At 43.7% G+C, this 14,087-nt stretch overlaps 3 protein-coding genes across 3 annotated transcripts; all 3 read right to left on the reverse strand.

Moving 5' to 3' along the window:
* Positions 1-3,987: 3,987 nt before the first annotated feature.
* Positions 3,988-8,635, reverse strand: LOC133742113 (uncharacterized). Its single transcript, XM_062169797.1, has 8 exons — positions 8,198-8,635; positions 5,986-7,674; positions 5,856-5,915; positions 5,488-5,783; positions 5,336-5,401; positions 5,131-5,259; positions 4,895-5,053; positions 3,988-4,799 (listed from the first exon to the last, which is right to left on the reverse strand). The coding sequence occupies exons 2-8, from the start codon at positions 7,634-7,636 to the stop codon at positions 4,155-4,157; spliced, it is 3,006 nt and encodes a 1,001-aa protein (XP_062025781.1). The 5' UTR covers positions 7,637-7,674; positions 8,198-8,635; the 3' UTR covers positions 3,988-4,154.
* Positions 8,636-10,780: 2,145 nt separating this feature from the next.
* On the reverse strand, positions 10,781-11,971 carry LOC133707188 (uncharacterized). The gene is made up of 2 exons (XM_062132747.1): positions 11,810-11,971; positions 10,781-11,712 (listed from the first exon to the last, which is right to left on the reverse strand). Exons 1-2 carry the CDS (start codon positions 11,887-11,889, stop codon positions 11,340-11,342), a joined length of 453 nt encoding a protein of 150 aa, XP_061988731.1. The 5' UTR covers positions 11,890-11,971; the 3' UTR covers positions 10,781-11,339.
* A 443-nt stretch (positions 11,972-12,414) lies between these two features.
* Positions 12,415-12,996, reverse strand: LOC133744850 (DNAJ protein JJJ1 homolog). Its single transcript, XM_062172881.1, has one exon. It carries the CDS (start codon positions 12,994-12,996, stop codon positions 12,415-12,417), a length of 582 nt encoding a protein of 193 aa, XP_062028865.1.
* Positions 12,997-14,087: the final 1,091 nt, after the last annotated feature.

The following is a 14,087-nucleotide window of genomic DNA, read 5'->3' on the forward strand; positions in this document are numbered from 1 at the left end:
TTGGCGGACCTGTTTGATCCCATAATCCATGGATAGTGGCCTAGAGAAGGAGACACCATTGGCCGCGGTTGAATCAACAATGAGGAAACTGCTGGCCCATTGGGCCGAAAACTCCCTTCAGAGTGATTCGGCCATGAATTTGATAGAATTTATCTCAGAAGGAGCACCAGAGGATGAGTTGAAGCTAGAAGACATCGGCCCTGCACCGGCCGAGTTGGAAGACGACCTTACTGAAACTCAAGACCCACTAGAAGAACTAAATTTAGGGACCACCGAGGAGCCTCGGATAGTCCGGATCAGCAAGCTCCTGCCACCCAAGATGAAGGAAGATTTGAAGGCTTTGCTGACTGAGTTTCAAGATTGTTTTGCCTGGAGTTATCATGAAATGCCAGGTTTAGATAGAAGCATAGTAGAACATAGGTTGCCTATAAATCCCAATTGTAAACCTTACAAGCAACCTCCTCGGCGATGTGCCGCCGAGGTTTTGCCCGAAATTAAAGAAGAAATGGAACGTTTATTAAAGGCCGGTTTTATTCGAACGGCCAGGTATGTTGAATGGTTATCTAATATTGTGCCAGTAAGGAAAAAGAATGGCAAAATGCGCATATGTGTTGATTTTCGAAATCTAAACTTGGCCACACCCAAGGATGAATACCCAATGCCCGTGGCCGACTTGCTTGTGGATGGTGCGGCCAAACATGAAATCCTTTCTTTCATGGACGGGCATGCTGGATACAACCAAATCTTTATAGCCGAAGAAGATGTTCACAAAACGGCGTTCAGATGCCCAGGCGCAATAGGAACATTTGAGTGGCTCGTTATGCCATTTGGGCTTAAAAACGCCGGAGCAACCTATCAAAGGGCCATGAATATGATCTTTCATGACCTTATTGGCCACACGGTCGAAGTATACATTGATGACATTGTGGTAAAGTCGGCCAAGAAACAAAATCATTTGGCCGACCTTCGACCGACATTCGTACGAATGCGAGCTCACAAACTAAAAATGAACCCCGACAAATGCCTTTTTGGAGTATCAACCGGTATGTTCCTTGGTTTTGTAGTTCATAAAAAAGGAATTGAAATCGACAAAAACAAAGCTAAGGCGATTATGGAGGCACCTGCTCCGAACACAAAGAAGGAACTTCAATCATTCCTGGGGAAGGTAAATTTTCTAAGGCGTTTCATCTCTAACTCGGCCGGCAAGATTCAGCCTTTTTCTTCACTTTTGAAAATCAGGGCCGAGGGTGAGTTTGTTTGGAGAACAGAGCACCAAGCGGCATTCGACCAACTCAAACAATACTTATCAAACCCACCAGTCTTAGTACCCCCAGTACGCGGCAGGCCTTTAAAGTTATACATATCGGCATCGAATAATTCAATAGGAAGCCTATTGGCACAAGACAACGACAATGGCAAGGAATGTGCTGTGCATTACTTGAGCCGGATCCTCACTGATGTGGAAACTCGGTATACGCCTATTGAGAGGCTTTGTCTTGCATTGTTCTTTTCAGCCATCAGGCTTCGGCACTACATGTTACCCTCGGTCGTCCAAGTCATATCCAAGACCGATTTAGTAAAGTACATGTTGACTCGGCCCATCATAAGAGGCCGAATTGGAAAATGGACCATGGCGTTGTCTGAGTTCACGTTTCAATACGTGTCTCAAAAGTCAGTCAAGGGTCAAGCATTGGCTGATTTTCTTGCTCATCACCCTTCGACCGAGTTTGAGGGAGCCGAGGAGGTTGATATTGGGATCATATATGTGGCTTCCATGACCAATAACCACTGGACCATGTATTTTGATGGGTCTAGTACTGAATTTTCCGCCGGAGCTGGTGTTGTCATTGAAACGCCTGAAGGACTAAAGTTCCAGTTCGCCTTCCAATTAGACTTTACATGCACAAACAATCAGGCAGAATATGAGGCTCTTATTGTTGGTTTGGAGATTCTCCAGGAGATGGGAGCACGGCGAGTTCTGGTGTTCGGGGATTCTCAACTGGTCATTAACCAAATGAATAAGGAATTCAAATGCACAAGCTGGGGACTTTTATCCTATCACGCTTTAGCTGACCAGCTCGCCAATACGTTCGACCGAATCTCTTTCGCCCACCTCCCAAGGGGACAGAACATGGAGGCCAATGAGATGGCCCAATTAGCCTCAGGGTTACGGATCCCCGAAGGAGATGACTCCCGAGTCATTAAGATTGCCAAACGTACCCTCCCGGCTTTAGAAGATAGAGGAGTCTCAGAGGATGTTTTTGTTATCGGCATCGAACCCGATGATTGGAGACTCCCCATTATCAAGTTCCACAAAAATCCTCAAGGTAATCATGACCGGAAGACTCGGTACTTGGCTGGACATTTCGTTATATACAAAGAAGCAGTGTACCGCAAAAGCTCTGATGATCTACTCCTTCTTTGTATAGGGGGGCAAGAGACTTTGGAAGTCATGAGAGATGTCCATGAGGGGATATGTGGTGCGCACCAGGCTGGAATCAAAATGAGGTGGTTAATTCGAAGACACGGTTTCTACTGGCCAACAATTCTAAAGGATTGCATTGAATTCGCAAAGAGCTGCAAGAAGTGTCAAATTCATGCACCTGTGCAAAGAGTTCCGGCCGACGTCCTCCATCCAATTGTTAAGCCATGGCCGTTTCGAGGTTGGGCCATGGACATTATAGGGAGTATTAGACCACCATCATCAAAACAACATGTATGGATTTTGGTTGCCACTGATTATTTCACTAAATGGGTAGAGGCCAAACCATACGTTACTATCTCAAGTCAGACAGTGATCAAGTTTGTGGAGGAAAACATTGTACACAGGTTTGGGATACCTGAAACCATAACGGCCGACAGGGGTTCTGTTTTCATAGCCGAAGCAATGCATGAACTCACAGATAGTCTGGGCATCAAGTTAACTCACTCGACACCTTACTATGCCCAAGCAAATGGTCAGGCCGAAGCCAGCAATAAAGGCATTATAAATATACTCAAGAAGATGGTTCAAGATAATCCCAGGGATTGGCACAATCTACTCTCCGAAACATTGTGGGCCTTTCGGACGTCCAAACGTACGGCCACAGGGACAACGCCTTTTGCGCTAACTTATGGGCACGATGCTATGTTACCTGTTGAGGTGAAATTGAAATCACTTAGATTTGCTGCTCAAAATGAAATGGTGGCTGACGACTACACTCAGGCAATGATTCAGGAACTTGAAGAACTTGACCAAGAACGAATGGACGCTTACAACCGAATGGAAGCACAAAAAAAGGCTGTGGCTCGTGCATACAACAAGAGAGTTAAGTCCAAGTCATTTGCTGAGGAAGATTTGGTTTGGAAAGCCGTTTTGCCTATCGGAACTAAAGATAGACGTTTCGGAAAATGGTCGCCAAGGTGGGAAGGTCCGTTTATCATCGATCAAGTGCTAGGAAAAGGTGCGTATCAATTAAGGGACCAAGATGGAGAGTTGCATGCAATGCCTATCAATGGGCAATTCCTTAAGAAATATTACCCCACTACTTGGGAAATGATGGATCAAGAATTGTAGTGTACCATCTAGGGAAATACCGGCCGAGTATTGGGCTTGTAAACTCGGCTGACTATGTTATGTTGTATGTTTGTGCATAAACAACGTTTAAGTGTCTCTTGACATCCCTTTATTTACATTGTTGGAATTTACTTTTATTTTATCGGCCAAAGTTAAACATGAAGTGTTGGCCGAATCAACCAAAATTGTATTGTCCAGAGTCAAGTAATTCATTTGGCCGAGTTAAATAAGTCGGCCGAATCAACTGAGGTAATTTCTGCCAAGGTAAATAGGAGGGTCAGCCAAGCTGAAGATGTTGGTTTAACCAAGCTCAAAATAAAGTGCAAGACAAGTATTAGGACCTAGTTGGACGAAATATATGAGTCCTGCAAATAAGGTCGGTTAGACTCAACCTTCAAGGAAACATATGAAGTCAAAAGAAGCTGAATCCATTGACAAAATAGCGGCCGAATGATCAACCGGTCATATACGCAAATTAGAATGTGAGTCCTACAAATAAGGTCGGTTAGACTCTACAAAATTAAGGCAACCGGCTGAGTTATGGTCCTAGGACCATGTACAAAATATAAGCCGAGATGAATACCATATTCCCCTATAACTACATGTCAGAGGGTAGAAGAGACCGAAGAATTTCCCTAACCTTTTCCAAGTCCTCCATACCTTGGTCGACCTTTCTCTTCAAGATGCCTCTCTTCTTGTTGTATGACTTGACCGAGGACAAAATCAAGCTATACCTAGGTAGATCTTGTTGAGGAACAATGGTTCGGATGGCAGCCGAAGTGACTTTGACTTGCTCTTCAGCTTCGACCAATTGCTTTTTCAAATCACGCACTTTTTGCCTTCCCTCGTCCAAAGAAGTCTTCAACTTATGAAGTTGGCCAAGATCGGTAGACTGGCGAATGTCTTTATACTCACTTATCAACTTCTCGCCGGTTTCAAACTCTTTTTGGGCTTCTAAGCAAGGAGAAAGACTAAAATTTGCACGGGACAAAAGGGCATGAACTTCATAAGCTTCTACTTGAGATAAGTGGTTGGCTGAAATAAGTACTTCAACCGCCTCCTTGAAGGCGAGGAAACTAGTCTCGGTTACTGCTCTCGTATCACAACCCAAAAACTGTCTGACCGATTCAAGTGCCTTCTTGGTTTCATTTGTCTCAAGCTTTTCCTCTACCGGGCTCGCATTGTTATCTAGCGTATCGAGAAACTGAAGTAACTCCAAACCAGGATCACCTGTTGTTTGTTCCTAGAAAAAAAAAAAAAAAAAAAAAAAAAAAAAAAAAACGAGATTGATTTAATTCAGCTAGGGCGAACAAAACCTGAAGTTTTTGAGTCACTCACCACAGGCTCAGCCGACGATGAGGCGCAAACGATAGCTTGATCACTTCGAGGTATCCCTTCAGTAGGAGGAGAGGTAAGCATTCCGAACATAGAAGGAGTTGATTCAGTTGGGTTGAAAAGAGCCAACTCCAGGGTTGAACCGCTTCGAGATTCTCGTACCTGCACAAACAATAAAGGTTCAAGTTGTTTCTAGAGTACGAGGGCGATAAACACCAAGCTGGATTGAAATATTTTACCTGGACAGGTATTTGGTGGTTAAGCAATGCCTCTCGGCCAAGTATACCGACGTCTTCCGCATCCTTAGCAAGGTTGGCTGAGTTTGCGAGTTGTTGGTCGATATTAGGAAGCTGGTTCTCACCCAAGTCCTGCAAAAGAGAAGAATCAGTAATCACAGACAAGCAAGAAATAAAATCGTCCAAAAGGGGAATACAAGAGGCTTACATCCATGTCAATCTCAACCATGGAACTCTCAGGAGGAGGCAAAGAGTGATCAATACGGCCATCTCCCTGTCAAGATTAAGAAAGTCATTTAGCCAGGCACAATTCATATAACCAAGACGAGAGAAACACACAACTTTAAATCAAGAACCTACCTCATGCTCAAAGTTTTCTGACTGTGCTTCATCACGCGAACCTTCACTGTCGGCCGAACCCGTATTGTCGGTTGAGGCATCACTAGTTTCGGCCGCATCCTCAGCTCCAGACATGATGTGATTTTCAGCTAGAGCATTTTGGCTATTATCCATATCACCCTCGAAAATTATGTCTTCACTAACCATAATGTCGGCCGGATTCGTGACCGAACTCTCCACCACGTCAGGTGACTTCTTTACCTTCTTGGTAGGCAGAGTTTTTCCCGACTTTGATCCTCGTTTCTTTGAAGTTTGCTCTGCAAGATAGCAAAAAAAAATTTAGCAACTAAAGAAATTAGCGATTGGTCGGACAGTGAGTTGGGATTTACCTTCCTTAGACAATTCTTTGGATTTCGACTTAGCAACCGGTGCTTTCTTCTTGCCATTGCCTAGAACACAAAGCATAACGTTAGAAATGTATTTGAGATCAAAGGAAGTTGTCTGGTTGAGATTACTCACCTTTGTTGGTGAACAAGCCCGGGAATCCATACAAGGCAATACGCTCGGTTATCCGCAAGTCCTCTCCAAGTTTCTTCTTGATAAATGTTGTCCACCAAGATTGGAAAGTCGGAGTTGCTCTATGATCAGGTTCGCGGGCGCTCAGGCCAGATCTCTCAAACTTGCCAAACTGAGTCTGATAATAAAGAGTGACGGCCGAACAATGCGCAGCGTCTGTAAACCCACCTCTCCATGAAGAAAAACGATTCCGGGACATTAGAAAGAAGGCTGGACAACTTTGTATGAAGCCAAGCTGACGCGCAACAAAGTTTGGAAGATAAACCTCAACCCCTGGCCGACCCAGTGTACCCTTGAGACCATAGTTTATGTCTCGAGAAATCAGAATGCTCCCCCAAGGTAGAAGTACTGACAAGTCCAAAGACCTCTCCCATGGCTTCGTTATGTTTAATGTAAGACAAGAAGGATAATCTCGGCTATAGCATTTGGCAAACTCTTCCTTGGTCATGCTCTTTCTCGAAAGGAAGAAAGCAAAGCACTCGGCTACTGAATGTGCATGAGGACCAAGAGAGATGATTTGGCGGCCGAGAATCACAGTGGAATCAAAAGGATGACTTGGTCGAAGCTGACGAAAGTAAGTTTGCACCCATACCTGGAACATCCATAATGGCCCTCCAACATCCAGCGTCATATTGTTGGTCACTACATTACGCAAAGTACGGTAAAGATAGGCAAGGACAAACGGACCAAGGGCTAAAGGTTTACCCAAGCTAAGGGCCTCCGCAATACCAGCAAACTCAAACAAACACTTGTTCGACTTGGTGCAAAATACATATTTGCATAGCCAATAGAGGAGGAAAGCGGCGTGTTCATGTTGTTTTGGGTTATGCCTCTCAACCGTAGACACATCCTCGGCAATTGCATGTTCGGCATAGAAAGTGCTATAATTAAGCAACTTCCTTGCTTTAACATCAGCTTTTTGTTTTGCTTTCTTGTCATCCTTGTTCACTTTGGGTTTCAGGCTAGCATGAAAAGAGGAAGGAAGGTCAGCTAAAGCACATATCTCCTCTCCATTCGGCCGAAAACCAAATATTGCAGCCATATCTAGCAAGGTTGGACTCATTGGCCCAAGTGGCAGGTTCATGGTGTTAGTAGCAGATGACCAAAAACACAAGGCAGCAGCAAGGAGAGGCCGGTCCATGTAGATTTCCTGCTCGGACATTTTAATGCTATCATAAATACCAAACTTTTTCCATGAGCGGCCGAAAAAATGCTCCATCCGTGGTACCCATTTCTTCCACTCGGGTGTCGTTTTCGGCCAACTCCCTGGCTGTTTGGAATTTGTGTTCCAACTAGACCAGCTAGCTCCGCCGGTCAGGCAAGATGTGTCCACCAATGAATTTTCTAGAACCTCGTCGATGACCGGCGGCATACCGAAGCTGTAATGTGGTCCTAATATGCACTCTCTTCGCGGTTCCTTGTTCTTCGCCAACCGACATACCACAGAGCTTTGGAGTTTGTCCACAGAAGCACTAAAAGCAGCCTCAAACTTGGTTGAGAATTCGGCTAATTTTGCTTTCATTACAGCCAACTGTGCTTTTGTTGCTTCGCAGTCCTCTAGCCCCGTTTCAGTTTCTGATGTATCATCAGCCATGGAAAGTTTTGTTTAGCAACAGTGGAGTTCATTCAAACCTGCAAATAAATCACAGAATCACTGCATGACAGATTTCGATCTATGTTTCACACAGAAACCAAGAATCTATTTTGATTGTCAACAGGAAAGCAGAAGCAATGCAACAATGCAAGTGGTATTTGGTGAGTTCAATTAAGGGCCATGCCTTTAGTGATATATCAACACAGCAATCAACTTTTCAAATAACAATGTTCAAAGCTCCGAAAATCACCAGCAAGTGCTCACCATAATTAAAAGAGGTTGATTTTTCAAACTCTCGATGAACCATTAATCTGGGGATTAAATGCCAGATTCAAAGTGCGTAACTTTCAGGGGGCAAATTATTCATCAAATGCAAGCATCTTATGACAATCTCCAAGATTTCATCAAGACAAATTAAGCAAGAGTTATGGTTCACCCAGATTTTTGTCAGACGAGAAACAGGGGAGACATGAATGCATTTCAAATCTCGTAAAGCCGAAATTAGGCTAATTCTCAGCTTACTCTCACATGGTTAAGAGTGGAAAAATTTAGACAACTTACATCCCCAAGTACTTCCAGCTCTCCCTTGTCGAATTAACCCAGTTAGCTGCTCACGCTCTTGAGATAGCTGGAGAAGTCGAAACTCAAGCCTCAACCACCTTGCAGCTACACTGCCGTCATATCTAGACCACGTCTACCCACCTCGCAGCTCGCCGCCGTCGTGCCCAGATCACGGCAGCCCGCTTTGCAGCTCACCAACGCCAAATCCAAACCAGCAACCCACCTTGAAACTCGCCGTTGTTAAATTGGTTAGTTGTTGTCCTAGATTATTGATTTCTCCACAGTTTTTCGGCGTCGGGCATAGACCCAGAATTGGGTACCCAGATTTGAAGGAGTGTTAAATTTTCAAAGACGGTTCGCAGAGGCTAGATCTAGAAAATATGGGTGGATTTTATGGAATAGAATCGTGGTGTCAGCGCTCCATTTTTCAAGAAGGTTTCGCACAGAGGATGACCACACAATTCAATTTATCTACTGACACACGCAATACTCTTATTATATAATTATATGTGTTCATGACCAGAGTTCACGTGGTTATGCATATATATAATTATATATGATTGTTTTGCATGGCCAAACACCTGCTCCTGGTTATACATACATATATATAATTATATATGATTGTTTTGCATGGCCAAACACCTGCTCATGGTTATACATACATATATACAATTATATATAATTATTTTGCACGACCAAGCATTTGCTCCTGGTTGCACCTATATATAATTATATATAATTGCTTTGACAACTATGACTAAGTTCTAGCCTTTATTACTGGCCGACCATGACCAAGTCTTGAAATTAGACATCTCGGCCCAGTTTTCCTCTTTGAATGCGTCGGCCGAAAGTTTCAACGTTGTTTTTTCTCGACCAAGCTCACAACGTTGTTGAGACACGTGCATGACTGAATCTAACATTGTTAGACTCATGACGTTTCGGCCAAATTTTGGAATATCATAAGGAATGGCCGAGTAAGAATTCTTGACTGAGTAGCACGTCTTGACCGAGTAATACGTCTTGGTCGAGTGGTAGCCTCAACCGAGTAGTAAGTCTTGGTCGAGTTGTTTTTCTGCTCCAAGATAATATGACCGAGCTTTCAAACTTGGGGTGTGTCGGCCGAGTCTTTCAAGTTTTGCATGTCAAGGCCGAGTTTGAGGGTTCAAGTTGCCCAACCGAATCGAAAAATTTTTACTCCATTTTTTCAAGTCTCATAACCACTTGGTTTGACAGCCAAAGCTTATGAGACTGGGGGGGCAATGTTTGGACCTGAATTTAGCTACTCTCGCGTACGATCATATTTAGAAGAAATGAGACTGAGTTGGCACCCAATCAAGACAAATAGTTTGCAAAGTCATACGACCGAGGAAAAAGTGTCGGTCGGTTACCCAGCTTGATCCGGGGTTTTAGGAACGGACGACCCAAAATCAGGAAGTTGGACCATGCGGCCATATGATTGGTTTAGTCCAGGTTCAAAAGGGTGGTTACGCATGTGGGCCGAAATGAGAATTAAAAGTGTTCGGCCAAGTTTATGCAACAATATCGACTGAGGAATCCTCGCAAGGAAGGAGTTCGAATCAATTATAGATTTTGATTGTGAAGATTTCAGATATCAGCCAAGTCAGGATTTTATGAGACGAATCAATCCTAGAAGGAAGGAGAATCCTACTTCAATTCCACGTCTTGGAGGACAAGTTAGCTAGGGTTTTTGACTTGTATATATAGCACATTGTAACTCATTGTAAACGGTCCTGCACCACACAAACAAATCAATATACAACTTTTACACAAACCTCTCTCTTACTATCTCATAGGTACTTTGCCTTCGATTCAACTTTTATAACTTGTTTTTCATTTCTAGTTTCTTATTTCAATTCAGTACTTTACATTCAAGCACCTTACTTTCTTGTTCATTTATTTTATATGCACTTTGGTTTTCGCACTTAGGAGTAGTTCGTAACGTAGAATTATCATCCATTGATCTCTTTCGGCCAGTCCGGATTGGATCGATGCGATTTGTTGTTCACACATATATCATCTCACAACGTTTTGATAACCGAGTTCACTTCACCTTCGTCTTCACCGTGATTTGCGAGTACCTTCACCCAATAGATTTCTCGCTTGTCACCCGAACCTTTGAGTTTACCCAAGAAGTGAACGTGATAGAAGATCCCGGTCAGGATTGACGCCTAACCGAAGTCCTTGCAACAGAGGCAATAGAACCTAACGGCCGAGAGGGTTCCTTCCTCGGCCAACAATCATTTGATAAGAAGTCAGATATAAGTGCAAATCAGATCTGAACCTCGCTCAGCCATTCGGCCGCGAGTTGGCACGCCCGCGCAATTTCAGAAGGACGATTCAACCGCAAGTCCCTCGGCCCTCATTTCGGCCGAGACGATTTTGAGGCAAACAATAACAGTTTAAGAAAAAAAAAAAGTAAAAAAAAAAGAACGTATATACTAAGTGTATTGTAATATTACTTATGGTGTGATCAAAATTTTGTAACAATTATAACTACGAAATTTGTATTTTGAATCTCCCACTTATGAAGGAAAACTTTTTTTTTTTTTTTTTGAAAAGAAAAGTTCATTGAATTAGCGATAGAAATCGCTCAAGAGGGCATCCCAAAAAGGAGCATACAATAGCCAAAAAGGCTTGATCTTAGAGCTAAGATAGAACAAATCAGAAGGTGTACTACACCAACAAATTGTCCATATACAATAAAATACTGCTCTGAAACACTTATAGAACAACTAGCAAAAACTGAAGGTAAATCCTCAGCCTCCTCAAGATAATTACCAACAATAGAAGCATTGTCACGACCTTGAGATTTGTAGATCAAACCATCAGAATCTGCTATCCGGGAATGCAAGAAGTTGGCAAACCAATCAAATCTAGACTCGTCCCAGCCTAAATCACACTGCTCGCCAAGGCACGCAATTGTGGTACTCACAGCGTGATTGTACTGAGACTCTTTATAGAATGTAGAAGTGAACAATCTACCTGTACAGAAAAACAGCACCCCCAAAGAAGAGATAATAGAAAAATTGAACAAAAACTCAATCAAAGTATCTCCCGGGTCCCAAATCCAGCCCCCTGGAGAAGTTGAGCCCAACAAACGCATCCTGATTTGGGCCCAACATCAGCCCAAAGCCGTAACCAAAATTGATGTGGACACCCAACCCCTGTGCGGCACCCAATTACAGCATCTCCGCGCGACCACCAGCCTTGACCGCGTTTGCATCTCCAACATCACCACTTCCATCACAGCCTTGGCAGCGCCAATCAATGTCGACGCCTTCAACCACGACCCTAGCAGGCCACCAAGCCCCATCACGACGCAGAGCAAAAGCTTCTCCGCAGCCATGCCGAAACATGGTATCTCCTCCGTCGTCGACATTTGGCGTGCACAACCATACCCCACTCCCATCACCGTCAATGAAGCAAAGAAACAGCGAAGCCTCCATCTAGGGCCCGGATCCCAAAGCCATATTTGATCCCCTGAGCAGACAACCCTGCCCAAACAACAATCATTGCTCGCTTGATCTCGGAGAAAGGAAACAGATACATTTGATCGTTTTTTGAATTGATGGTATGAGGGCAGCGTGCTACCTTTTGTCGAGGTCACGGTGGACTTCGCTGGAATCAAGCGCCTCAGCACTCGGTGGTGGGGAAGCCTCGAGTGCTTCCATGGTTGAGATATGTCGATGGCGGCGTTGGGAAAGCGAGGAGGGCTCTCGCTCATGGTGGCTATCAAAAAACTAAGAGCTTATGAAGGAAAACTTATGCCACTTGACATATGTTTAAATCAAATGGTAATAACTAAATATTAGGAAAAAAAAAATCGAAGAAGAAATTAACTAAACAACAAACATATCTATCACGCGTGATCAGACTAACCCTAAACCTTTGTATCAAACTCCTCGCTCTCACCATTAGGTCTAATACTTTCTTTGCACCTCTTCTCTTTCTTCCTTGCTTTCCTTTCTTCTGCACTAGAATCAGATTTGATTTCCTTCATATTTGAATTAGGAGAACTATCGTGTTCGTTAATTCTAGTACTCTCCACACTCTACCTCCTCCTCGGTATCTTCTCTCCTCCAATTTTATTATTCGTGCTCTTTAGCTTATCATGATGCTCTATAGCCACCTCATTAACATCATTCTCCACATGCATATTGGTCGCCATGACCTCAAACATTGGTTCAAGAACATCTTCACAAACCTTTTCCATAGCCTTTCGCCTCGATCGCCACCATTGCTTCAAGAACATTCATCTCATCCTCCTCCTCTTCCACCTCCAACTCATCGACTTCAACTACTTCACTGACTCTTTCCTTCTGATTTTCGTTATCACAATCAGAAAATTCATTTTCGTTACTATCACTCCCTCCAACCCCATCATCCACCACCTCATTCCTTTTTTCTTCCATTAAATCCTCTTCTTCATTAAGATCTTCATAATTTCTCTCTACCTCAATCAACTCCGCAACCATATCATAATGTTTCAACTTCATCAACTCCATAACCATGAGGAGGTGCTTCTTCGACTGCTCGTGATTCCGACACTGCTTTTCACTCCTAAATCCCTTTCTACAAACCACACACTCCCATTCCTCTCTCTCCTTCTCCTTCTCGTCCCCAGGATCACCATATTTTCTCTTCCTCTCAACCACTTTGGTCCACTCCGGCTCCTCATACTCCATAGTAGCCTTCGCCAGCTTCTCCTTCTTCAACCGCTTCCTCCTCTCCCTTTCCTTCTCCATCTCCCTCTTCCTTTCCTCCTCCCTCTTCGCCATCATCTGCAAGACCCTCTTGTCCAGCCTCTTCGCATTATGTGCCAAATCCCGGACCTTGTTGTTATACTCCTTCTTAATTAGCTTTCTTCCTCGCCTTCATATTCTTTTTCGACCACCGCTTATACCCCTTGCGGATGACCCTACTGAGATCATACGGGTCCTCCCAGCAGAAATCCATTATGGAACTAAAGTTAAGCCAGTAGTTGTAAAACTTAACAACCTCGGGATACGGGCTCTCGAGATTCCCCATGTCCGGAGGCTTGTGAACCGAATCCCACGGTAGGTCATTCCTTTCCTGAAAAGCATGCTCGCTGGCGTAAATCTTGTTGAAAAGTCAGAATAGCCTTGTAGAAACCGCGGTTGGAATCGGAGTAGCCATTGAAGTTGATGTTGTCGAAGGCGGCTTCGAGGTCGGGGTTGAAAGCCTCTGGGACAGCGTAGGTCTGGCGGTAGGAGTCGTAGAAGGCTCGCTCATCGGGTTCTTTGAGAATGTTGTAGGCGTTTGATCTCTAGGAATTTGGCGGCGGCTTCGTCTTCCGTCATGCCGCAACTGGACTTGTATTTGTCCGGGTGGTATATTATGGAAAGTTCATGGTAAGCATGGCTGACATCATCCATTGAGCAGTTGGGTTCGAGGCCTAAGGTCTTGTAGTAGCAGACGCGCTCGGTGCTCTTCACCATTGTTGTCGAGTTAATTTGATAGCAAGGAACTTCGAACCGGAGATGGAGTAGGGTAAAGCGAGTCACGCCACTTGAGTCTAATACATCGGTATTCAGTACGTAGTAGCTGGGGCTTTATATTAGTGCAATCAAAACCTAGCCTTAATCCCAATTGGAATAGCAAACGTGATTTCAACTTAGATTAAAAAAAAATTAAAAGAAGAAGAAGAAGAAGAAGAAAACCTACAACAAATAGGAAAACAACATAAGGGAAGCTTATGATTTAAACTCTCCTAAAAACTTTAGTTAGAGTACTTGAGCTGTGTGCTGTACTGCCCTACAAAGACCTAGTTAATTTGGGTGATCGAATAAACGTTGCATTGAATGTACTCGATCATTAAGAACCCTAATAAACCCCATCAATACAAAAT

Source organism: Rosa rugosa, chromosome 4, assembly GCF_958449725.1.
Source record: "Rosa rugosa chromosome 4, drRosRugo1.1, whole genome shotgun sequence".
In the NCBI taxonomy this organism is placed as follows: domain Eukaryota; kingdom Viridiplantae; phylum Streptophyta; class Magnoliopsida; order Rosales; family Rosaceae; genus Rosa; species Rosa rugosa.